Below are 27,009 nucleotides of genomic sequence, written 5' to 3'. Positions count from 1 at the left end.
TCATCTGTCTCCTCTTCTGTCTTCTTTCTTCATGCTGGCTGCGGTGCTCCTCACTGACTGACGGGCGTGATGACGTCACGCCCGGCAGTCAGTGTGAATGGAGAAGAGGAGAGGAGGGACACGGGGCCGCGCGATCACGTGAGTATCGTTTTTTTTTTTTTTTGTTTTTTTATTCCAGCTCCCCCCACCAACGAATAAGACCCCCCCCCCTCCCCCGCGGGAAAAATAATAATAAAAAAAAAAAAAATCGCAAGAAAGAAAATAATAAAAAAAAATAATATAATTTTAATTAGCGGAGAGGGACCGGCCCGGGCCCCCTGGCTGGGCCGGGCCCGGGTAAAATGTACCCGCTCCCCCCCCCTCTCGGCGGCACTGCCTCTGACTCTGCTGCCTCCAAGCTTTTCCCCCTCTCCTCCTCTCTTGGTCTCTCTCAATGGACATCTTCTCCATCCCCGAGCTGTGGCCACTCCTTTGATCTGGTCTTTTCCCACCTTTGTACTGTCTACAACTTCAACAATTCGCCTTCCTTGTTCTCTGATCACCATCTCCTCTCTTTTAGCATCTTCCCGCCCCTCCCTAAAGTTACTTTAAGCAGGCACAACCTGGACGCCATTGATGATGATACTTTCTCCTCCCTGTTCTCACACCTCTCACCCATCACTACCCTTTCTTATCCCAATCAGGCTGTCTCCTTCTAAAATCGCACCCTTACCACTGCCCTCAACTCCGTTGCCCCGGCTCTCACTATGAGCCTTCGTTGGTCCCCGCCTCTCACTGTGAGCCTTCGATGGTCCCCTCCTCAACCAATGCACCCCAAACTTACCTGCTATCTTCAAAAATGATTCTGTAGTGCAGAACAGCTCTCATGTTGATTTCCTTTATTTTAAGTTTATTATCTCCTATTACAGTTCTGCCCAATCACTCTCTAAACAGTTCTACTTGAAGGCTCTCATTTCCTCCCAATCCTCCAGCACAGGTTGCCCCTCTTTGCCACCTTCAATTTCCTCCCCCCTCCTGTCCCTTCTCTCGATTTTTCTACCCACTTCTCTTTCAAAATAACGACATGACCTCTCTTCCCATCTGTCTCTCCTCACCCCAACTTCTTCCCTTCTCCCTACAACTCTACGATTTGATTGTGTGGTCATCTCTGTATTAGTTATGTGGATAGCGTTTATTTTTTATTTATTTTTTATTTATATTTTATTTTATTTTTATTTAAATCTGGATCTTAGAAATATGTGTGAAGTAGTGTGACTATGTCAAAATACATATTTTAAATTCCATGATTTTTTTTTTATTTTTTTTTTTTTTAATTCCTGAATGGTTAAAGCCAGAAGCCTATTTTAAATATGAAGCTTCTTTACTGGCATTTCATATTACATCAGTAGATGCACATAAAACCTAACATTGGAATATATACCTATTATAAGAAATGCTCATGGTTTACAATGTACAATAGTCCCATCAGCCATTCAGTATGCTGGGAGAACACCGTAGAAAGGACTGACAGCAGGATGACTACCTTGATATTTTTAAGGCCCCTGAATATAATGACATTGTTAGAATGTCAATGAGGGATACATTATGCAGAAGAGTTTATTTCAGATAAGCTTCCTCATTATATTTTTACAAAGTATACAGCTTTTTATTCTCTATACAGGAGCAGTTAACAGGTGCACTCTATTATCGCATTGTTTTCAGTTTACAATGCACATATTTGCACAGTACATGTTGTATACGTGTGAAATAAATCTTTATCTTTGTCATTGAATGTTTCATGGCAACCATGGTAGTGGGAAAGTGAAAGCTAGAAAGAGAAATGTAATAATGTATAGCGAGTGTAATAACGACTGTACAGGAGACCATGACACCCCGAAAATCACAGGTGCAACTCAAAACCAAAACAAAAAAGTCTTTTGCACTTCCTCACATGATACAAATCATCAGGAGAAAAATAGAGTGCTGAATTCATAACACATACATATGTACTAGTAGGAGTTGCATTTTTGCATTTCGCTATGTATTATAATAATGTATTTAATGTAATGTCATGAGAATTTGGCATTCCTCCTCTGCAGATCTATTGTTACTTGTTGTCTGCTGTATTCCCAACTACAATGGGTGTTTCACCGGCCTCATTTTTCTCTTGTTTTAAATGTAATATTTTGAATAATTTAAAGATCTAGTAAAATTGTATTGCAGTCCTCAAGTGGCATTGGGTTAAGTCAAATAAATATAAATATCTTTTATTTGCTCATCATATTTGTTTTAGGAAACACAAATGGTCTAGTCCTTTTAGCAGATGAAATACCTAGGTTTTGTGTTTGTCTATCCTTCCAGTCCTGTTCTATGGCAAGTGTCGGTAATATTGTAGAAAATTCAAATGAGTACAAACACCTGACTTTCCTAACAAATACACAAAAGGTCAAAATTCTGTAATAAACAAACCCGAAACCTAGGTTAAGTCATCAAAAAGTTATAAAGTGACCTAACCACCTCACCACACACAAAAACACCAGATTACCCCAAATCATTACCCCACACACACATGGAGGGGGGTGTATCTGGATTCCCCAAATTTTCTTAAGCTGCAGCAGCTCAACGTCCAGCTGTCTGTTGTATCACCTTCCATCCATTTGTGGTGGCTTCAAACTTTCTTTAACGTGAGAATGCTTTACATTTAAATGCTTTAATCCCCTAATGTATTGGTATGTATGGAAAAATAGGTATATGTACATGACTTATTCATTATATTGCTCAACGGCAGGGAGCAATCTGATTCACAGCCTTTCCATTTTGTGGAGTGTGCGCATTACTGGTGACCATAAAACTACACCGTGCAGACAGAAACTATAGTGGCAGGTGCAGCGGTATGTCTTTGCTATGCTTTACTGCAATTGCTGTAAGAATTTGTCTTTTTGTGTAATTTTTTAAAAAGTAAATCAAGACATCAGGGATTTTGTTATACATTATTCTGCTGTCAACAGACAATGTGAATGTTAGGAAAAAAAGAGTTACGGTAATTCTAGGACTTCCTCAATGTTCTAGATACTGGGAAGCAGTCATGTTCACAGATTGTATAGTACATCTAAAAAACGCTCTGGAAAAATATATATTTCTGAATTATAAAACAGACATTGTTCTTAAGTGGACACAGACTATTCCAATTTTCAGTTTGCCAAGATTTGCTCCACAATTTTCCTCTGTTTGCTCTCTGTTCTTATATGGATACAGTTCAAGGTGCTCTTTATCTTTATACTTTAAAAATTAATGACGCCAACACTTTAGACTACAATGTAACTGCTTCAGCGATGTGTGACCAGTGAACATGTCACACGATGTTCTCTTTGCATATAGTCTCATCCTTTTTCCATCTTGGGGGTAAGGGGGGAACTCTGTGTCAAATTAATTATACCATAAAGAACTTTATCCTGCTGATGTTTTTCTTGGTCTCTTTAGCTTTGCAGCTACAGCTGCCATCACATAGTAGGTTGATGATTGGCCTTCAGACTGTGTTATGGACACTCCTCATTTAGATTGCTGTGTAAATCTCCTACCAGTGCACAAATGCTCCTGCACAGCTGAATTCTGCATTCTAGAGCTGCACCCTTGAAAGTGGGCAGACTTTTTGGGGTTCCACTGGAAATGTGCATGGCGGTCACATTAAGCTCCACTCTACAACTATACAATGCATGGTTTATTCTCCTGTATGTGTGTAAACTACTGATGAAGGGGCATCAGGACTGTGTTTTATTTTGTTAAATGTTTGTATTGTAGCATTTCATTTTTGCATGTGGTTGCATAACGAAGTACCTGTTCTGCACTCCACATGGAAAATCCCAACCACCCAGCATCTCTCAAATTGCTGTCTACTGCTAGCCTAGGACATCCCTTTTACTCTGATGCTCTGTTTAGCTTCATTTACAGTTCAGTTAGTGTGAGCTTGAGGTGGAGGAGAGAAGGGGACATTGGGACTGCTTTTTTTTTTTTTTATATTTGTGTTGTTTGAATATTTTTACTACATTTTGTTGAAATGCGCCTGGAAATGCACTTATCTGTAAAAAGGTGCCTGTAAGGTTCAGAAAGCGTCCCATTGACAGTATACACTGACGCCTTGTATCCTCCACCACCTCCTCTGTAGCGTAAAAAAGTCCTTTTTTCAGGGAGTCTGGGGGTAAAAGATATCAAGCTGGGATTTGACCCAACCAATGGTGCCTCTATTTTGTCCCACAAGTCCATACACTTACCTGTAAAACCTGAAGCATTTGAGCAACTAGGTGTGTGATGTCACAGAACGGTGGGTCTACAATGTTTACACGTAAATGATTCTTTAAGTGAAGCTCCCAGCACTTCCAGCCTTGTCACTTATAGTAAAGCTTCTGCAGGAAGGCTGCAGTCACCATATGGGAGGAGGGGGCTGACCAATAAGGTCCATGGTATTGTTTATCAGAACATTCCTGGGGGTATATTTACTAAACTGCGGATTTGAAAAAGTGGCGATGTTGCCTATAGCAACCAATCAGATTCTAGGTGTCATTTTGTAGAATGTGCTAAATAACTATAATCTGATTGGTTGCTATAGGCAACATCTCCACTTTTTCAAATCCGCAGTTTAGTAAATATATCCCCTGGATTGTCAATACAGAAAACAGGGATTTTATTTAATGAAAAGCCCAAAAACTGCTTTGTTTAGGTTTAAAAACTGGTAAATATGCAGATACGTCACGTTTTATGCCTACATTTATTAGTACATTAAAAACAAAACCCCAACCCACCCCAATTAAACATGTAAGATCTGCAAACATTTATTATCGGGCATAAATCACTGGGCACACCGACCTCCTCAACAATATAATGTAACCTCTCCTGGCTTCATTGCCTAGATAATCGTGTGGGTACAGGCAGTAGCTGGGGTGAGTATTTCCCTAGCTGGGGCGTTCTATTCAATTGATCCTCCACCTACTAGTTAGGTGTTTCAGGAGAGAAATGTGAATGGAGTTATTTAAGAATGATTAACAAATATATTGTATATGTAGGACAAGCTGTCCTAGAAATATTTTCTGCCTAGCCTTGACTAGATTGATATGTTTGAATGTCATTGTGACCTCCCCCAAATAAATTCAGAGAGAATATCTTGCAGGCAAGCAAAAGTTAAGCTGTGAGAAAGAGCTAAAACCAAACATTTCGTATGTCTTGGGCTACATGAAACCAGTCTGTTAATCTATCATTAATATTAATATTGGCAAGTTCTTTTTTTCCCCACAAGGAAAAATAATCCCCATCCATATCCTGGTCGGAGGGAGGATGTCTCATAGCAAGAACTGGAGAACAGGAAATAAAATAATTTCTGAATCTTCACATATAATTTGAAATATACTTTTGAATCATTATTTGGCAAGAAGTGTCATTTTGGCTACGCTCCCCATGGCAAAAAAGCATGAAGGCATGATCGGGACGCAGTGGATAAGGTTAGAATTTCACAAATTGCTTCATTGAGGCCCCCCATTCTGGCCACTTCACCAGAAGCGGGTGGCATACGGGAGGAAGGCCTACACTCCCCTGGGTTGGGCGGAACTATCAGAATTCCGTAGAGTAGGTAAGTATGGTATTAACTATGGTTAATAGCACGGCATCTTAGTGGTTAGCACTTCTGCTTCACAGCAGGGGTCATGAGTTCAATTCCCGACCATGGCCTTATCTGTGTGAAGTTTGTATGTTCTCCCCGTGTCTGCATGGGTTTCCTCCGGGTGCTCTGGTTTCCTCCAACATTCCAAAAACATACTAGTGGGTTAATTGGCTGCTATCAAAAAATTGACCCTAGTCTGTGTGTGTGTGTGTGTGTGTGTATGTTAGGGAATTTAGACTGTAAGCTCCAATAAGGCAGGGACTTAAGTGAGTTCTCTGTAGAGCGCTGCGGAATTAGTGGCGCTATATAAATAAATGGTGATGATGATGATGGTTTCCATTGTTGAAACAATGTTCAGAGTGTGTATGTGTTATACATATATAGACAGTATTTTGGTACAGTGGATAGCATTGCTGTCCCGCAGCTCCAACCAGGGCCTTATCTATGTGGAGTTTGTATGTTTCCCTCCATGTTTGTGCCGATTGCCTCTACATGTGCTGGTTTCTACTTACATTTCAAAAACATACTGGATGACTAATGTTAGTGTGTGTGGTTGTGAGTTTAGACTATTACAGGCAGGTAATAATGTAAATGATTAAACATTCTCTGTAAAGTTCTGTGTTATATGTTGGCACTATGTCAGTAAGGGTTAATTGTGAAGAAAAATGTGTGTATATATCTAGTGTATTGATCATTGGAAACTCAAGGTTGTAGAAAGCGAACTAGTCCCCAAATAAATTGTTTATGGTCTGTGTTTTACTAACAACAATTTTACTTGATTTATTTGTTTGTTAATGGATTCAGTCAGTACATATACTAATGATTGCCTACCATACTGTGATTACACAGTGCCTGGGTGTGTACAGTTATACATAATTGTATGATAGGGGATACACTGTTGGCCAGCACACCTGTGATTTGTTATGTCTTGCGTGTATTGCAGGGAAGGGATAAAATAGCGGATTTTTGTTAACACAAAGGGGAGGCGGCTATTGTGTGAGCTGAACTAATAGTGTATGATTATGCTGCCTATATATTCAGTAGGATCGCCTCAGCGATGTAGGTATTGTGGTCCACTTTAACACTAATAAATTGAGACTGTGAGGCTAAGGCTGGGTACACACTACCGTGTGTTCAGCTGATTGTCAGGCCATTCACACGATAAAGGACTGTTCGGCCTGATATTGCATTAGTGTGTACAGTGCAAGAATGAATGATTATCGTTCCAAAGCTTATTGAATCATTTCATTTGATTTTTTTTAAACCAAACTAAAAATGTCATTCAGCGATGGAACATTCCAATTCTGCAGTGTGTGTGCACTCACGACCGGCAGTGTCCATAGATCTCTATGGAGTGTGCAGTGTCTTTTCAAATCTTTTCAGCCGATGGTTATGACAGGAAGAGCACAGATCTGAAGGTAAATTGTGTGAAATGTTTTTAGCGTGTACCCAGGAATCGGCATGCTGATTGTGACTTTTTAAAAATAACTTTAAAGATATTGCATCGGCAGAAGATTTCTGTAGTGTGTGCCCAGCCTAAAAAGTATCTAGTTATATTGAGTAGCAAAAGTGTTTATGCAGCTTTCATATTCTAATTTTGGAATTCATGTCTTTCTGTTAGTCTTCTGATACAAGGTTTCATGCTCGTAGTCCTACACTGAAAGTCTTGATCGGGTTATTACTCCAGTTGCCTCACACTGGCACTTTGTGTCTCATTGGTCTCTCTTGGGTCCAAATTATCACTGGATTATTGGATATTTTTTGCCAATGTGTCTATTTATTCTTAAATAAATTGCAAAGATATGCACAGTGGGATTTCTCTAGCATGTATGTGTGACAGGATTTCCCCCTAAATGTTTAGTCTTTTTTGTTTTGGTTTGGCATCTTGCTTCCCACAGAAATGCTCTTGTCTCTTCCATCTTCAGAGATTAAGTAGAGCAAGGAATCCTATCAGCCCATACACACTCCTCCGGCTTCCTGTTGTTTGTCAACTAGAGCAACATGGCTTGCAATGAAAGGTTTTCTTTTCTTACCCAATTACTTCTTGGAGCTGCTCTACTAGTATGATGGGCTTGTAGTCAATTTCTTTATTTAAACTCTTAAGTTTCAGTTGTTTAGCGCAAACCTAAAATCACAATTTTTAAATGTGTACCTTTTTACCAGTTGTTTACAAGTTGTGTATTAGTAGAGTACCATTATTCCTATGAGTAATACATTTCAAAAATACTGCAACGTGTATTGCTATATTCCTGATTAAAAGTTATCTTTGCAGAGTACCTTTTATGCGCTTGATCCCTGCTGGCTCCGTTTGTGCCTGCCTCCTGTTTGCCCTCCCCTTAGGATGTAAGCTGTTAGGAGCAGGACCCTCTACCCTCCTGTCTCTATACCATTTCTTCTGCTCAGCCTCACTATAATTGCTATGCCTGGAGCTTCTGGAGTCTTGGTAATACTAGTTTATTGTTCTATACTGTTTTTCTCTGTACGGTCTATTGTTTGTATTGTGTATGGCACTGCGGAAATCTTGTGGCGCCTTATAAATGATGATAATGTAAGTATGCTGGCTTAGTTATAGGTGCCTATATATGGCAATATCTGGACGCAAATAAATTTCCTGTTTGGCCACATGTTGAGTTTGGGCTAAATCGATGACAACTGCTCAAATTGTGAGACTGTAGTCATTTCGTTCCCAATTAAAGGATTCAATTCAGCGCGTTGTCTCCGGAACAGTTCACAGAGACGCAACGCAATGATGTTGAGACTGAAATCTCCACTCCTCTTTCCTTGCACCCCATACAGCTGCGAGGAAAAATTAGGGGAGATTCCTTATTCTAATAGACGACAATGGCACAGTGACTTAGTGGTTAGCACTGAGTTTTGAGGGGGTATTCTGGGCACCTGTAAGTCCCCTCCACCATCTATCCTCATTTTTATTGAACATTAACTCAGATTAGTTTTCTAACAAGACACAGATAGGTGGATAGACAGATGTGTTGAACGTATAGTCAGATCTTGGACACAGATACAAACGCGATGTGCAAGGTACGTTTCATAGATATACTGTCAGGAGCCACGACGGGCACCGCCGCGACTCTCCTTCCTGTATTGGCGTCCGCGGCCCGGCCGTCGCCATGACGACCAGGGCGTCACTTCCGGTTACTCGGCCCGACCGTTTCTAAGGCAACGGCTGGACGCTGAGTGTGTTAAGCGCTGCAGCCGGGCACATGCGCTAAGTATAGCCTGCGGGCTAATTAAACATCATTAGGAAGTCTGAGCCTGCTTGTCATCACAGGGCTGAACCCTGATTGGCCCATATCAGTATATAAGGCAGGGAAGGCTTAGCCTCCCTGCCGGTGTTAGCGTTCAGTTTGCCTGTCAGCTAGCCTGCTCCTGTATCGTGTTGGTGACAACCTGTGGATTGATTTCTTGTGTATGACCCCTGCCTGGACTTTGACTCTGCCTGTTTGCCAGTGACCCTTGACCTCTCAGCCTGTAACTTGGATCTCGCTACCGTGCCTGTGACCCCGACCTTTGGCGTGTTTTCGACTACTCCTGCTTGCAAGTGACCTCTGACCTCGACTAGTTTACTGGATTCGCTGTCTGCCATTACTCCTGATTCCTGGGTTCTTCGCAGCCGGTACCCATCTCACGACCCTCCGTTAGTCTGCAGCCAAGTCTGTCCCCACCACTAGGGGCAACAGTGAACACCGGACTTTCGGAGCAGACTCCGGGTTTTGTGGTATTGGCTGCTGGAATTCCTAACATATACATAGGAAAGGCAAACTGAGAAATGGAGAGACAGGGAGAAAAGACTATCCCCCAACCTTAAATCCTTTAAACTCTCCCTCAAAACCAAACTCTTCAAGCTTGTTCATCCTCCCCTCTTCTAGACCCCCACTTTGCCTTCTGTTCCCTCTCTCACATGTCTGCTCTGTCCACTTCTTCTATCTCTCCCCTCCCTTTAGAAGCTATCACCGGCAGGGTCCTCTCTACTCTTAAGCTACTGTCTTTCAGTCCTCTCTGTATGTCCCTGTTACATTGTACTCTGTATGTGGTATGCTGTTTGTGCCATTTACTATGTTAGTTAAGTGTTTCTGTATTTGTTTTATGCTAAAGTTGTTGTATTTATGTCTATTATTACTGTAGGAATTTGTTTTGTATTGATGTAGCTTTGCTGTACAGTGTTGTATAATCTGGGGTGCCTTATAAATAAACAATGATGATTTATAGTGTTAAAAAATTGGGAATAAAAACCAGGACTTGCCTGCGCTTCTCTGTTATGCTTTAGATGGATGAACAGCTATATACTCCTTGGTTGGGGGTCCTATCCCATAGTCCCATGTTACCTGCAATGTTTTGGCAGACCTATGTCCAATGTAACCAGCTGATGGTGCATTGAAACAGAACTTTATTCATCTCATCTTTATTCCTTTCCTCGAGGTTACAGTAGCGGTGATCGGGTTGTATTGAGTCCCTTTAATATACTTACTGAATGTGTCTAGTCTGTTTCCTTTGCATACCTTGAATTACGGTCAGTAAGAGGAATGTGTGAAACTTGAATACCTGAAAGATAACATTTCTAAAATAAATGGCTGGTATGACATTATTTTTAATGTTATACTATACACCTCTTTACAAGTAAAGCCATGTAATCTGGGTGAACATGTACTAATGGCAAATTGCCGGCTCTGGAGGAAAGCCAAGAGCAGGTCCTTAGTCTATAATGTAGTAATGTTTGATGGCTATGTGTATAAATGTGGTGTAAATAGTATTGCTTTGCTCCTTTTATATACAGTGTTATATGATCTTCTATCCAGGCCACTACAGACCTTTATATTTCATTCAGTAATGTACTGTGCATCATGTGGTGTCCAGGCCCGGCGCTCCCATTAGGCAACCTTAGGCAGTTGCCTAGGGCGCCGGGACCTGCAGGGTGCCGCTGACTAGATTTTCTAATCTAGTCAGCGGCTCAGGAGAGCGCCGCCGCTGTTTTTCAGTGTCCGGCGCATCTGTGAAGTATCACACTGTCAGACAGACAGTGTGAATAAAGTTCTTTCCCCGCGCCCCCCTCCCCTTCCAGAATGCATCACTCCGCCTCCTGTGTGAAGAAGGCGCGGATCAGCTAGAGAAAAGGTAAGTAAAATCTACGTTTTTTTTTTAGTGTGTCCGCGGTGGGGTGTGCGGCGAAATTTTGCCTAGGGCGCCGTGAACCCTAGCATCGGCGCTGGTGGTGTCTAAAAACTGCACAGAAGCGTCTAGTCACACTAATGTTGGATGCTTTTTTTTATTTTATTGATTAAACCATTGCAATCAGTCTGTTAAGATTTTGACAATATAGAACATTGATTCTATGGAGCATTTATAGGTCTGCATGCGAGGCTGGATGTGTCACTATAATTTAGCTGTGGTGGGTGAAAACTATTAGAAACAAGTGGAATATGTGCACAGGGGGGTGTGATGTGAAAATAATTTTAATACAACATTAAAAGAAATTGCTAATATTTCTCCTGCTTTTTTTCTTTTTTTTTTCTTCCGGTCATGACTTTTCTGTAGCCTGTCTGTAGATGACATGACAAGGCAAAAAGGTTGGGAACCACTTGAATATGAGTAACAAACCAACGTTACAAGTTAGAGATTGTGCAGTTTATAACTCAGCAAATACCAAACCACAAGTATTCATGCCCGGTTGTTTCGGCTCTACTTAGATGCTTGGAGGAAGATTATTGATTAATCTTGAGTTATATATTTACTTGTTTTTTTGCTTGGAAGAGGCATTCTTTCATAACATTACTCGTACGTTTTCTGCGACGGCGGCTGATGGGGCACAGTACTGGGGTCATTCCTAAACTATTTGCAGGATTGAAGAGGAAAAAACTAAAACTTCTCTTCCACCATTTATTGAACTGTGGATGTAATATGCATATGTACATATGGACGCCTGTAGAAAAGTATGCAGTGAAATATGTATAAAATTAGGACATGAAAAATACATTAATAGTAGAACAGTAAAATAGTTAGTAGTGCCACTGTGTTCTAAAATGTTCATGCTGCATTTAACATGTTAGAACACTGCATGCCCTACTGCTCGTCTTATCGGGCAGTAGCAGTACAATGCATTTTATTAGTAAAAGTACAATGCATGGAAAACACAAGGGAAATATTAAAAATGCATGACAAAAACCTGTCTAATGTGTGCTTTAGTTTTTCTAAGATTTTATCCATTTTTCCAGCACCTGTGTGAAGGAGCTATTAATTGTACCAGCCAAAACCAACTTGTTTCGGTCTTGCAGTCATTTTATGCCAATTACTGTTAATCTTGGTGAGGCCTGTAGAACATAACTCCTTGTCACACCTGTCTCATTAATCTATATAGCCAATCACCTTTCCATTAGAAATTTGGACCAAACTGAATTTAATTTTGAATTTTTACCTACTGAACACAGAATAGGAATTTTGCTTTGGTCTCAAATGTTTTATGCTAGATATATATGAACATTGCTTATGCCATGTGAAATAGGGATTATCAGTGAAAACTCTAGTCGCAGATTTATTAAGGGTTTTTTTTTTTTATAATGGTAATATGGCTCTTTCTGTTTCACCCTATATATTATAGGGCTACCGCTGACAATGACACTACCATTGCTGATGATCACCTTGCCAGCAGTAAGATTCACTGGCTTTCGTCAACGACACCTTCCTCGTGTTTTTGTTTTGAAAGCTTTATTTTACAACGATGTATGTACTGCTCCAAAACCTTTTTTATTATCACCATTTCTAGATGGCAAAAGCAAGTCAAAATTGACAAAAAAAAAATAAAAAAAAGCGTCGTGCCTTGAATAATTTTTATTTTTATTAAATCCACAATCGCGCAAAAAAATTTGGTCTGTTCCTTAACATAAATTACTGTGGCAGGCTATACGAAGATTTGCAATTACCATTTAACAGATACAGCGCAGTGGAATTGATGGCACTATAGCTGACCATGGCGGCGGCACTTTTAATGTTTTTACTAGAGAAGCTAGAAGGTAACCGCCTTAAAGTAGACTGAAATGTAATAGCTAAATTACTTTATTAACAGAAATCAATAACTTTTTTTATACACTATATTACATGTATCAATCACTATATGAAAGGAACTAAATGATTTCTTTATACACTACAATATATGTATTACTTCTTTCATTGAAGTTACATTGCTGGCCATGGTCTTTGCAAGATGCTCTGATATATGTGACTGCAAAAAACTGTCACAGTTTCTAGACCACCCAGCAGGTCACATGTTCCAGGTCACCCAGTGGGTGCACAGGGAGAGTTCACTAACTGTAACAGTTTCCAGAGCAACTAGCATGTGCACAGATGTATTTGCAACTGTCACATTTTCCAGAGGACAATGGTAATGCACTGTTTACAGGGATGAAAATGCTGTTGACCCTCCTGAAAACAGAGGACACTCCTAAATATTCCTCCTGTGCCCCTTATCTAATTTTCGCATGTGAGTGAATATATAAGCACATTCATGCGTCTATCCCAAACTCTGCTAGGAACACCCCCAAACTGCCCAGTCCTTCCCATCAGAAGGTGTAACATTTTCCTTCTCTGCAGATGCTGCCGTCTTGGCCCACAAATCCCTGCTGATGAGGCTAAGGTTACAGACATCTTTTTCATAAACCGATTTAGCATGTTCAGGAGCACTAACATTTGCAAAATTAAATTGTCAACGCATTTTGTAATGCAGCGACGAGAGAGTAAGTTACCACCTGGGCATGTGACGTTCTTGATGAGTAAAGTGAAATTACTGGACAGCGAAGGACAACATTAGGAACAAACCAATTAGACCTTATGGAAAGAGAACAAATGAGAATCTGACTGTTTAATAAACCATAATTGTCAAAGATCTCTTATCTGTGTACTAGAGTGTTGTGTGCCACATTATCTGTGGCCTCTTAAAGTGCTTTCTTTCTGTTCTACCTGTTTGTCAAATTAGTAAAAATGTTATTAGTTATTGTGCCTAATGTTCATTTACCTTTCTGCTAAATTTTATCTTAGTTTAATAAATAATGTGACCCTTTCACTCTCTGTTCGTTTATCTCTATCAACACGCTTGTAAAATGTTACTGTAATCCTAAAATCTCTGCATCATAAATACAGATTTGACTATTTGCAAAATTATAGCAATTGTTGCCAGAGGGCTGGCGTATTACCAAGTGTGTAGGCTTCATTTAAATATTTATTCTTTATTCTGCTGCATTCAAAAACTGTTTCATTGCTATGCATTAGCTGAAACACAAATGCAGAGGAGGGAATTAATTTCATGGAGAGTACAGAAGCGCTACTGTCGGACGCACTAGTTTGGACAATAATTGAAGTGAAAGAAGGAATGTTAACAGGCTCAAATATCATAGTCCTCCAAATTTGACATTTAAGTTGATCCTCAAGCAGGCTTCTTCTCTGTGGATTGTTAAACCAAAAAAAAAGGAACATTACTGCGCTACAGCTTATTGAAATGTTTATTGTGGCTTGGCTAATACGTATGGGGATTATAATTCATTATTATTTGCTGTGTGGCTCCTAGACCTCTTAAAGAGATGTGAGACATTATCTGCTGTGAATCAGTTGGTGGTGCTGCGAATAGGTCTTAGTAGAAGACTTGTGTGCAGAGAGTTGTTCAGGGATACAGTGTAAGAATGGTGTGCTTGCTGTAAATCACTCACTGGGTCCTTTTATAAAAGGTTACATCGCTACTTTAAAGGTGCCAGACTCGTTAAATCTATGACAGTCCCTGTCTAACTCCAGGACAATGGCCAAAAAAATGCATAACAAACCAATTTTTATGTTTTTTTCTCCCCTTATTTTGGTTCTCAAGTGACATTTTTGTACATTCATACATTCTTTTTATACAGATATTGCTTTTTCCAGGGCATTACAATATTACTTTGCTGAAAAGAATTTTGTATATTTTTGTGTGTGTGTATGTGTGTGTGTGTATATATAATATATAATTTAGTTTTTTTGTGATTTGTATTGTTTGTGACTTTTTAAGACAGCAAACTTAGACTGCTTGTTAAAGTAATAGTAGCCAATAAATACGTTCAGCACAAGAAGCCAAATAGTATCACGAATCACTGTCGGTAAAGTGAAACACTGCCTATGTTCTTATATCTCTTTGTATTCCCTCCTTTCCAAATGTTTACTTACAAGTGTACTTTACAAACCCCAGCCTCAGTTTTCATTAGCATGGAAATGAAAAGGTGAGTTAATGATTCATTGGCACCAACTGACCTCTGAAATAGCTCTGGACCATGATGCAGCTCTACTTTTTGGTACATGTTTTTCCCCTGCATTCCCTCCTCTGATTTAATATGTACAGCCTGATCTGTCTACATGCCTGAGCGCCTAAAGAGAGCAAACGTTTGCAGCGTCTCCCTCCCCTGGGCAGAGATGGCAATTTGATCCAGCTTTCCTCATTCCTCTATTTTACATCATCTGTGTGTTTTTTAAAGAAGCTCCGGAGTCCTCGTTGCCTCTGTTACAGCAGGACCTGTTTATTTCTCCACTGAAGAATGGATTCTGATTCAGACTCTCCTTTCAATTACTCCTGGCCTTCCTTTCCCAAAATGAGGATTCACAGGAAGCCAACCAAACAAGGTAGTGCCAGAGCACGCTGTCATTCTTTTTCTCAATCCTTCCATCACTTAGGTAGCTGGGGGTTTCCCACAATGCCGTGTTTCAAACAGGTGGGGAAACATTGTAACATAATGGATATGATTTTTATGAACATGTAATCTTCTCTTCATATAATGGACCATATTGTACTGGTTTTTTTTTTTTGTTACTTGATTCCAGTTATATTCTCTTTTTATACTGCCTGTGTGGAAGGTGTTCATCAGAGCTTGTCTATATTTCTTGTAACTGACACTTTTGACTGTTGAAGACAACAGCAGATGATCTGTGTCTAGCTGTTGTCAGCAGCTGTGCGTTATAGTCTAGGGAGACACTTGCTTCTTATACCTGTATAAACTCAGGGGGGTGACGTTCTAGTTCCGTGATACCAGACAGGTGTTTCTGCATTATATTCTTTTATGTTCCCTTGTTTTGCCTTTCAAAGGTTTGTAGCTGTATGTTGTTGCATTACCTGTTTTGGTTAATAGAGAACATACTTTTTCTGGGCATGACGAAAAAGGAAGGAATTGATGCAAATTATACTTGTGGATAGCGTTGATCTGCATGACTGCCGTGTTCTTGTCTTTTACCCAAATTTAGACTTTAATGATTGTTTTTATATGTCAGTGACTATTCTGTCTCTTGTGCTTTTAATGTCCCCAGGAGTTCCATAGCTGTTGCCACTGGAAGTGTTTACCTCTGAATGCTGCTTTTTCAGACTTAAGACTGCTAATGCATGTAGATTACAAGGTGGAATAGGAATAGCATTGGGGACTTAGTTATAAATTGTGTTTATGGGCAGAAAAAAACGTCACCCTGTTCCATGTTTTATGGTTTTTAAAAATGTTAGCCCAATGGGACCAAGTCATTTGTTGTTAACTGTTGTTAAATATAAATTTATATACTGTGTACACAAAAGTGTATTTGCTGTAAGGTAAATTACCATATAGATCAATGTTAAATCGAGCCACAAGGGTTATTCTCCGGTCATAGATTTGATTTCACTGATTTAAGCATAGTATACAGCCAAACGCTGTATGATGCAGGGATAATGGTTCATCGGAATTTAGCTTGCGCAGGCCGGATGGAAAGATTGTGAAATTCTGAGCATAGTGTTGACTAACAGTCATGTGGTCTTCAACACACATGTATATGTGGCTCCTACTGCAGCATCAACGATCTTCAGCATCTTTTTATGAGCATCTTGTCCAGGCTAGGAGACATAAATGTAGTTCTTGTCAAACATTTGGGTAGAGTCCTTATACATTGTACATACATATATACAGCATACCTGAAAATAAAGAATTGAATTGGCGTACGCTCATTTAGTATTCACATTCTGTTTACCTATTTTTCATCTGCACCTGTTGATTTGTATTTATTAAACTGACGTTTTGTGTCGTATTTATTTTTTGTTAAACTTCAAAACGAGTTATTTGCATTATGACCTTCTGAATTTTGGTTACATGTGTGTGAAACTGGCCCAGTGTAATTAGAAGGAAATGGAAAAAGAAAATGTGATGCTTATATAAAAGCAGTGGGAAATAGTGGCCGCTAAATGAGGTTTAAAAGGAAAAAAATTCTGGAAACCTATTTCTGAAACCACTAATGTACAGAATCATGGTGGGGTTGGTGGGTTGTCTGTTGCCTGTATCCTAGATGTGACAGATTGTCTGTCAGACTGTTATATTCTGCTTTTTAAAGATGGGACAAGTGAAGTATTGGGGAATAATGCATCCCTGTCTTTTTTACGCACCGTGGATACCTCTATTTTTTGTGGACAGAACAAATATTCCTGAGAGTGCAGAGAGAGCCATAAATATGGGTAGTTTGTTGTCACAGAATTCTCAACCAACCCTTGAGATTGGACAACCAGGGCTGGTTTCCACTAGACCAGGAAGACTTCATGCATTGGGTCCCTGTTCTATAGTGAAAAGCAGCCCCAAACTGGGCAGTGCAGGGCTGGTCCCTTCTTTGGTCCTAATATCCCTAAGAACCCGGACGATTATGCCAAACCTGTAAATAGATATACATGCATGGTTTTCAAATACACTTTAATTGAATGAATGTCTTTTTTTTTTTTTTTCTTGATCTGCCATAGACCAAATCTAGCAGAAAGTCCTCTTAGAAAATGAATCCCTCTCCTACTACAATCGGCAGAAGCAAAATGAGGTCTATTTATTAATAGAGGAAATCTCCTGCATCCGGTGGCAACTGGAGTTTTCTATGGATTTAGGGATCTATCCTTTATATCAAAGCCCCAAGTGAAAACTATTGCCAGTTATCTCCTGCGGTGGTAGCCTTTGCCTGGGGCCTCTAGCGCTACTACTGCCTTCCAAGGCATGGTGTAACCTATTTACAATGAACAATGATGGGACTAGTAAAGTTAACTATTATATAGGCACCAGAAACTCTAGTGTATTTGTATTTACAGTACTCCTTCTTTATAACACCACCTTCACCAGGTATATTTTCTGCACAAAAGTACATTGCAATGTATTATAAACATTATATGTCACACTTTATAATGTCAATCTCACTATAACATCAATTTTGGTCATATTTTAAGTTGGCATTATAAAGAAGGAACACTTACTGTTTTTCTACTCCCCTTTCCAGGGGTATATACTTTTATGCACTGCAACCTCATTATCATGCTGAAACTTCATAGAAGCATTTATTGAGCAGGTCCAAAACAGACGTGTCACTCATGCTATACTTACACAGTACCTCCCCCCTCCCTTACATCACAGGGAATCCACACTCTCTGATACTCAAGTGCAGGAAGCAAGGGAAGAGAGAGCTTGCTGGTGATTGGTGGAGGGACTTCCTTTTATGTAGGGGACGTACTCTCTCAACAGCACCTGCTGTCCATCCACTCTGTGAGCAGGTAGGGATGTATCAGAGCATGACTGCTCTGATACATGCTTTCTCATACAATAAATCACACACTGAGCAACAGTTTGCATATAGCAATTATATTAAATGAAATACGTGTGTGTGTATATAGATAGTGTGAGAAAGTACACCATTCACAGGAATTGGACACAGGTATGCTGAACCATTTAGCTGTTTATTAGCAGTTGTCAGGATGGTAAAACAGCTCCAATGCTGGTACAGTAATCATATCCAGTAACAGTACATGAAAATCCCCACCACCTACATCTGGCTAGACATTACTTCCCTGTCTGCTCACCGGCCACTTACTGGCATCGGTGGGGCCACCCACACATACAGACAGTGTCCTTTTCCTCCACACCAAGCACTACAACAAATCACAGCAAACCAATCACACCCATGTGGAACACCTGTATGTGTGTGTGTGTGTGTGCGCGCGCTATGAGAGGAACCTAGGGAAAACTTAACCCTGTCTGCAGCCTGCTGCTGCAGACTAACCGTCTTCCTACCTGTTCCCTTATAGGGGAACTGTGGCAAATATCCCTCTTTGCCACAATAGATAGATATATATAGATAGATATAGAGAGAGACTGACTGAGGTTCGTAGCTGCAGCTCCCAAACTATTATGTGCTGTGGCCAATTCTATATTTACATTTAAACAGGTGGACATTTAGGTTTATGTTACAGCAGGAAGAAGAATAATAAAAAATGATATCAATTAAAAACAAGAAAAGTGTGTGTTTCTCTTATGTTTGTGTGTCAAACTCTACTGTATTATAAGTTATAATGTACCCCCTGCAAAAGATTGAGGGATATTAGTCACCCTGACAATCATATTTAGTATTTTCTTTCTTTTCTTTTTATTTACTGGTGATTTAATCAAATCCAATACTGCAGCTGAAGTTTCCTGCTGTGGTCCTTCTTTATAAACCTCCAGGAAACTGAAGAGTTAATTGCAGACTTATCCTGTTTGTTGGGGGGGGATATAATCATGTAGAATGTAACGGTATGCAGGGAAGCTCTCCAGCCATAAAATCTATACTCAATCTTCATTATTGTTTTAAACCTAAAACCTGCTTTGATTAATTGTGAGAAATGTAATAGAAATAAGAGTTGTTCTCTGTTTGTTAATCTGCTGTGTCCGAGTACTGTGTGCGCTACACACAGATGGGAGGGTTCACAATTACGCTGTGTTGGTAAAACTGTGCCAGATGTTTGGTGGATTTATCTCATTTTATGAGCTTGCGTCATTCATTTCATTACAGTTTCTGTGGCAGACTTCACGTTTACTTCCTAGCTGGTAAATACATATAACAATGTCCACAGTTCCACTTTATTTATTTTTTTATCTTACAAGGTTTGAGTATGTAACAAAAATGCAACAGAATGAACTGTATTGTGGCCCACAGAGGGAATGTGATTTTCTTTGATCTATATTCTGTAACCTTCACTTGAATGGATTGTGTTTTCCTAATCGCGTATATTGTAGGTTATGTAACAATATGTTACTTTGTATCTTGTGCTGGTTCCACTTTCTGTACCCCTGTTTGCCCGGTGGGTGGTGTATTTCGTCCTTGCACTTACATTTTTAGAACCCTTGTGTCAACCACCCAACTTTAGCTCAGTCTCTCTCTCACCTCAGGGTCTTGTGGGTGAACAGGAAGCAGGTGTCCCTGCACATGCAGCATTAATAACAGCAAGGTATATAAAGAGCAGCCACAGCAGGTGGACCGGTATACAGTTACCAGTGTTGAAATGAATGGGCACCCGGCCATCAAGCTTGATGGAAATAAATAAGGTAAATCTTTATTTACCTCTCACAACTTTAGGCACAAGTTTCACTTGTTGTTGTTATTATTATTATTATTAGATTTGTAAGACGCCACAGTGCTCCGCAGCGCCGTACAGTAGGGAAAACAGGACATACATAAAACAAGGACATACAAGGCAGACAAAATAAATGCAGACATGAAATAAAAGGGTATGGAGGACCTGCTCATTAGTGAGCTTACAATCTAAGTGGAATAGGGCACAGCTGAGACAAGAGGAGTGAGTGTGGCTTAGAGTGGAGATTGGAACAACTGTGAGGGTGCTTTAAAAAAGAGATGGGTTTTTAGAGAACGTCTAAAGATGTGAAGGCTGTGGAAAAGCCTGGTAGGGAATTCCATAAGTGGGGAGCAGCGCGGGAGAAGTCTCATAGGCTTGAGTGAATGTTTGTGACGAGACAAGGCGCAGGTCAGAGGTCTGAGGTAGATCTAAGAGGGCGGGAGGGAGAGTATTTTGATATGAGATTTGAGATGTATGAAAGGGTGGTGGTGTTGAGGGCTTTGTAGGTAACGGTGAGTAATTTGAATTGGACAGAGGGAGCCAGTGGTGCAGCAGATGTGGAGCGGTGAAAGAGGAAGATCAGTCATCCAGCAGCATTTAGGATGGATTGAAGCATGGATATATGGGTGTCGGGAATGCACATAGCAAGAGGTTGCAGTAGTTAAGACGGGAGATGATGAGAGAATTGATAAGAGTTTTGGTAGTATGTTGAGTAAGAAAGGGGTGTAATATGGCAAATTTTTAAGGTGGAATAGACAAAACTAGTCCGGATGTGAGGAATAAAGCAGAGGGCGGTGTCAAGTGTGACACAACGGCAGCGGGCTTGGGAGAATGAGATAAACTGTGGTGTTATTAACAGTGAGGGAGATTTGATGGGAGGTGGTGATTCTGGCAGGAGGGAAGATAATAAGCTCTGTTTTGGACATATTGAACTTTAGGTAGTGTTGGGACATCCATGTGGAGAAAGACCGTTGGTTACACAAGATAGTACAGAAGGGGAGAGGTCAGGGGAAGAGCTATAGATTTGGGTGTCATCAGTGTAGAGATGGTACTGGAGGCAGCATGTGAATTAGTGCCCCAAGAGTAGAGATGTACAATAATAAAAGTAAAGGGCCAAGAGCAGAGCCTTGTGGGACCCCAACAGATAGTGGGAGTGAAGGGGAGGATGGACCAGAGGTAGAAACACTAAAGGAGCAGTTGGATAGATAGGAACTGAACTAGGAAAAACTCTGTCACAAAGGTCAATGGAGTGAAGTGTGTGTGTAGGAGAATAGGTGATCAACAGTGTCAAAGGCAGCAGAAAGGTCCATTAGACTGAGTATGGAGAAATTACCTTTAGACTTTTTCAGAAAATAGATCATCGATCACTCTTGTGAGAGCCGTTTCAGTGGAATGTTGGGGACGAGCCTGATTGCAGAGAATACAGAATGGAGTGGGAGGAGAGAAAGTGAGTCAGGCATAAGAGCTGACACTCATGTAGTGCAGATCTCTGACTCCTCTATGTTTACACGGATACAATCACATCCACGTGTCTCCTGCTACTGGCTTACATTAATCATAGCTTCTAAGACCAAGCACCCATGCTCACACCATTCGACTCATATACAGAACATGTTAGGAGCCTCCTACCCTGACTGTGCACTCAGTCTTCACACACTCAACTTTTCATGACATTACTGGCCTCTCATTACACATTCAAGTATCGTCACCATCTCTGCGGCCCAGACTTGATCTCGCACAGCAGTTGGGTTTACCGGACAGGTAATGGTTGGAGTATAGCTTAGCCTCTCATGACGCAAACTAGAAGCTGAAGCTTTGACTAAAACCACAACATACCCCACCGGAACACTGATACCCTTAAGTTCTGCAGATTCTCTCAACAAGCCTTTTAAGACATCACAAAGTGCATAGCGGTCTCTCATGCCGCAAGGGGTGTTACATTTTTGTAAAATGTAAATGTTTTGTCAGTGATGCGTGTGGTATGTCTGCTTAAATTGGTTTAATGGACAATAGGCTAAAACACAGAGAAACCATTATTTTATTCTTCTCATACTGAAATCATGTTTGCTGAAATCTTACAACTTTTTGTAGCACAAGAAAGATCCTAATCAGGAAGAACTTTCATTTATCTTACCTGTAGCCGCGCTACACTGACTGCTTTCCATAACTCTCCACACTGCCCCATCTGCCTCTCCTACCTTACCTTAACTCTATTGCCCCCCTTCTTCCACATCCTCCCTGCCCAATATCCTTACCTCATGCAACCTACCCTGTAACCACTACAAAGCAACCTCCTTCGCCTTTGTTTCATCATTACACAAAATTATCATTTCACACTGTTTATTCATAAACTATATATACTGAGAAACGTGATTAAATAGAGTTTGATTGATGATGGTTAATGGGTTCTGGTAGGATTGGGAATACTTGTGGCCAAATGCAGAATGAGGATTACATTCTGCTAGAACTGTTTGAAAAATGTTACTAGTCTCTTTGAGTGAACCATATCAACATGAGACCTAACTGCTGTAGAGAGTCATTTACACCCACTTCATACAATTCACCTATATTAATATAGATATATAGTGAGCTTTCCATGCTTTCCTTGCCCTATAGAGCCATATTTTGGAATCTTTTATTGATCTATGTTGTAAAATGCAGTTTTGAGTTTATATGGAAGGCGTAGCCAGTTGTTAGGGACCAATGTTTATATGGATGCATGTAATCCACTTCAACAGTCTTCTTTCCTCTTCTCTTTTTGTATTTAAGCTCTCTAGTTTTGTGAGATAGCTTTGTTGTTGTGATTTAGTTTTATTTTCCATTTAATCATGTCTGTCTATGGCCAAAGCATCACTGTAGCAATTTAGAGATATACAGAATGTGGTTTGATTGCACAGAGCACGGGCTCTATTTGTGCAGTACGTGGGGTTGTTAAACATTAAACCATGTTCACACAGCTGGGGGTATGGTCTCTTTGGTGAACCCACGAAATGATGTGACTTATGAAAGGCCTGTTCTATTTTGTTTGTAAAAGAAGAAAGAGAAAATGTAGAAAATGAATGGTAATTAAATAATCAAGTCAGATGATTATTGGATATGTATAGCAACCATGTAGTAAACATAAAGAGCCCTGATACAGACCTCATCTGATATATATTAGCAGTAAAGGCATTATACGTGTGTGTGTTATGTAAACCACTTGCCCAGACATCTTGTTGTAAATGCATGTTTTTCTACTTTCAATGTTGCATCATTTAACTGTATAATTTTTGGTATGTAGTAGTTAGTAATTATAAATAAAAGCACACATTATCATACCAAACATTCTGATGGGTCTGTCTCACTAAAATCTTCATAGTCTCTGAAGTTGCATAACTCTAATATAAGTGATTGGTAACTGGGCAGTTTATTTTCTCATATACCCAGCTAATCACAGGTGCGGTTGGAATATTTTATGGACTTAAGCAGCTGAAATGTCCAGCCGTCCGATAGATTCTATTGCACTCAGACCAGCAAACATTCATATACATGTCCATCACCCCATGAATAAAGATGGTCCACACTGGTCCAGGTGTAATTGTCTACATGAACCCATTACACCTGGCACACAATGTTCAGCTACTCCTCTAACCACTTCCTTCCAATTGCACCAGGAAACCGTTCATTGTGGTCCCTTTATAAAAACTAAAAAATAAAAATGTTTTTTTCTGGAAAACTGAGCTTCATAAAAATGTATTTGCATTATATCCATCATCATCATCACCATTTATTTATATAGCGCCACTGATTCCGCAGTGCTGTACAGAGAACTCACTCACATCAGTCCCTGCCCCACTGGAGCTTAGTCTTAGTCTACACAGACAGAGAGAGATTAGGGTCCATTTTGATAGCAGACAATTAACCTACTAGTATGTTTTTGGAGTGTGGGAGGAAACCGGAGCACCCGGAGGAAACCCACGCAAACATGAGGAGAACAAACAAACTCCATGCTATTGAATTTTTAATAGTATCCCATTGGCACAGCATCATATCCTAGATCTGAGTGTACTGTCAGAACGAGGTCTGCTTTGTGTATTGGGCTCTTCCATTTGGGTCTGAAGATTTTAGGACCATTATGTTTTCTGTCTTGGGTTTAAATTTGTCACCCAGTTCCTGTTTAGATTTTTTTTTTCTGCTTACAAAGACCTGCGTACTAACAGATGTGTACAAAAGCTGATTTTTGTTTTTCCCTGTAGCCAAAGTCGCGCTTTCTGGATTTCAAAGCATTGAAAAGAAAATCGGATGGATAATAATAAAACCTCAGTATTCTAAATATTTCTCAGTGTTGAAGAATGTGAAGATCTGATTTGTCTCATGTAAATGTTTGGTATATCTTAGAACTATAAGTTAGATCTTTGAGGTGCTCCCTTTAGTATTAAGATCTCCTTAATTGTTTCCCTTCTACTTTTCGTTTCCTCTGACCTGTTCTATGTTTCTTCCCATTTTATTCCTTCTATTCCATATTTTTCTCTTTTTAGCTTCATCTTTTTGTAGTGATTTCTACATGAAATGTTGTCGGAACCTCATGTGCTTAGTTTGTCTACCTTCTGACTCACTGTACTGGCTTTCCCTCCTGTGACTTTTTTACTAAAGGATTGCTTTATCTTTTACATCTTCCTTATGTGCTTATTATCCGCACATTTTTATCACCACGCAGAGCTGTTCACTTTCATCACCACTGGTTGCGACACCGCTCTGCTGTGCTCCCTACATTGTATACAGATGATATATTCACCATCTTACCCTGCCAGTGGGATGGATGCACGCTGCACAAGGGTTTGACTTCCCTGTCGCCTGCACATTGTGGAAACAGCTGAGGCGCAGTACAAAATATTGGTGATGTCACAGGCCCTGGTTTGCTTTGTGGGCTTATATTGTTGCCAAAGTGCATGAGTTTGTGGATGGCGGAGTTGGCAGAAGAGTAGGCTTTTATACTTTTTAAGTGTCATTTTTTAAAATAGTCGTTTCTTGATGGATTTAAAATAGTTTTTTATATTTATTGATAGTCCCCTTCAATCTATTAATTCTACCGTCCCTAAGTAAAAGTGTAGCCAGAAGCTCTGTCCGTTTTAAGTTTTTAATGTTTACACCAGCCAGCTGTTGTTTAGATCCCTCAAAAAGAGTGCAGTATGTAGTTCTGCTTGCCATGATAATTTGATCTTTTGTCTTGTACGAAAGGAGTCGGGGTCCTTTGGTTTCGGGCGGTGAGCCCAATGCGTTTTCTTTATGTTGCTCAACTGAAAGTTCATTCCTGGGACAAGCATAGCGAAGAATCATAAGATAACATTCACGGTCTGATGTGCTATTTGACTCCTGTCGGACATTTCTCACATGTAGATTGTTTCTTCTTTCTTGGTTTTATAAATCCTCGTTTTTTTTTTCTAATGCTCTCAAAATAGTCCATGTCCAAAAAAAGACTAATGTCACAGCCATCATTGAGGTCAAAAGAGCTGACAGTATTTAGACTGTAAATTGTCACAATGAAAAACAGAGTGGATTTTCAAAGTCTCCACCAATTTTATCTACTAAATCATGTTCAATACATTTAAATTTCAAGTGTTGAGGGTCTGAATCATAACAAGTTTTAAGGGGTCTAGGCACACTATGATTAGACACACGTGTGCGGCTGAATTCCTCTCCTGGTTTCTGTGCTTCAACATAGATGTGTCACCTGTGGTTCAGGCACTGATCCGTGAATGGCCCATTCTTCCTGTAAGTAGAGCACCTTCAGTGATACTTAATTTACATATCTTATCTGTGTGTGGACCGATCATCTCCTGTGACGTCTCTATTACAGGGAGAGCGAGCAACACCTAAACGGCACAACTAATCCCCCATAGAGATTCTATTTCTGGTAGATGAGATCTTTGTCTCCTAGTAACCCATTCATGCAGAAAGGTGCAAAACTCTTTTCACTGCATTAGTCAAATGTCAAAAGAATTCTTGTTCTGTTCAGTGTGTGGTTTATTCAAAATATGTAGCTGCTCAGTGCAAGTCCTGAGGGGGAGAACCAATAATTTGCTTTGTCAATAGGATTTGTGAGTATGAGTGTGGTTTGTACCGGAGAGAAGAGTTGAACACAGTTTAAGGACACTTACTGCTGTACATTTGAATTATTACAGTCCCAGACATTATGCAGAATATGCAGAGATAGGGGGCTATAGTCCCCAACTTGTCATGAACATGACACAATTATACTTTATTGTAAACACTTATTTTATTATATATAGCCATATACAGAAAATGTAACCGATACTAAAATTAACATCTAGCACTCAGAGGTGAAACTGATTTGAAGCAGATCATTATTACAATTCTTAAGTATGAATATTGACATGTCCTTAGACACTTATATGGAACTAACAGAACTAGTGCTCTCCAGGCATTACATAGCTATGTATATTTAAATATTCATACAGGTGTAGTTTAATATGTTGCAGCATTTTTTTTTATATCATTGTACAGATTGACATAGCTGAGCATGGTATTGAGGTCATCTGCATAACTCCCAGTGTTCTATAAAAGACACACGGGCAATACACAACCGATTCTCCAATTAAATAATGTAAACTAAAACAATGGAAATATTCCAATGGGGCCTGGGTACTGGATCAGGGGCAGCATTTTTCCCCTCACAGAAGCTTTGGAAAGTGATGTAGAGCAGCAGAATGAGGGAGCTAAGAAAATGGTTTATTTACCCCAGCCCAGTCCAACTGGAGAGCCCTAGTGTAGTGGTAGTGTTCTCTGAGGACATTGATTGGCCTATGACAACTATATGACACTGCAGGTTGGTTTTTTAAGAATTTGGGCAATCTGCAGGTTCGGTAGATTTTATTTCTTGTTAATAAGGCCAATAAAGAATACATTTAAGCCACATTGTGTTTAATATGAACTTCATGTGCATTGAATACACCAAGTTGTAATGACATAAGTGACAAATATATTATGTGTATAATTTACA

At 39.9% G+C, this 27,009-nt stretch overlaps 1 protein-coding gene across 4 annotated transcripts in view; it reads left to right on the top strand.

The window, feature by feature from the left end:
- The window catches only part of ARHGEF28 (Rho guanine nucleotide exchange factor 28), a 172,731-nt gene that overhangs the window by 81,897 nt on the left and 63,825 nt on the right, over nt 1-27,009 (top strand). The window contains exon 1 of one of the 4 annotated variants that reach the window (XM_075179806.1): nt 15,010-15,268. The exons of the other annotated variants lie outside the window; for them this stretch is intronic. Coding sequence (XP_075035907.1) covers nt 15,184-15,268 — 85 coding nt within the window. The 5' untranslated portion in view covers nt 15,010-15,183. Of the gene's footprint in view, nt 1-15,009; nt 15,269-27,009 lie in introns of those variants that run through there. 4 annotated transcript variants of the gene reach the window in all.

The sequence above is a fragment of the Mixophyes fleayi genome, chromosome 1 (assembly GCF_038048845.1).
Source record: "Mixophyes fleayi isolate aMixFle1 chromosome 1, aMixFle1.hap1, whole genome shotgun sequence".
In the NCBI taxonomy this organism is placed as follows: domain Eukaryota; kingdom Metazoa; phylum Chordata; class Amphibia; order Anura; family Limnodynastidae; genus Mixophyes; species Mixophyes fleayi.
The sequence above is the reverse complement of the archived record's forward strand: the minus strand, read 5'-3'. Positions and strand labels throughout refer to the sequence as shown.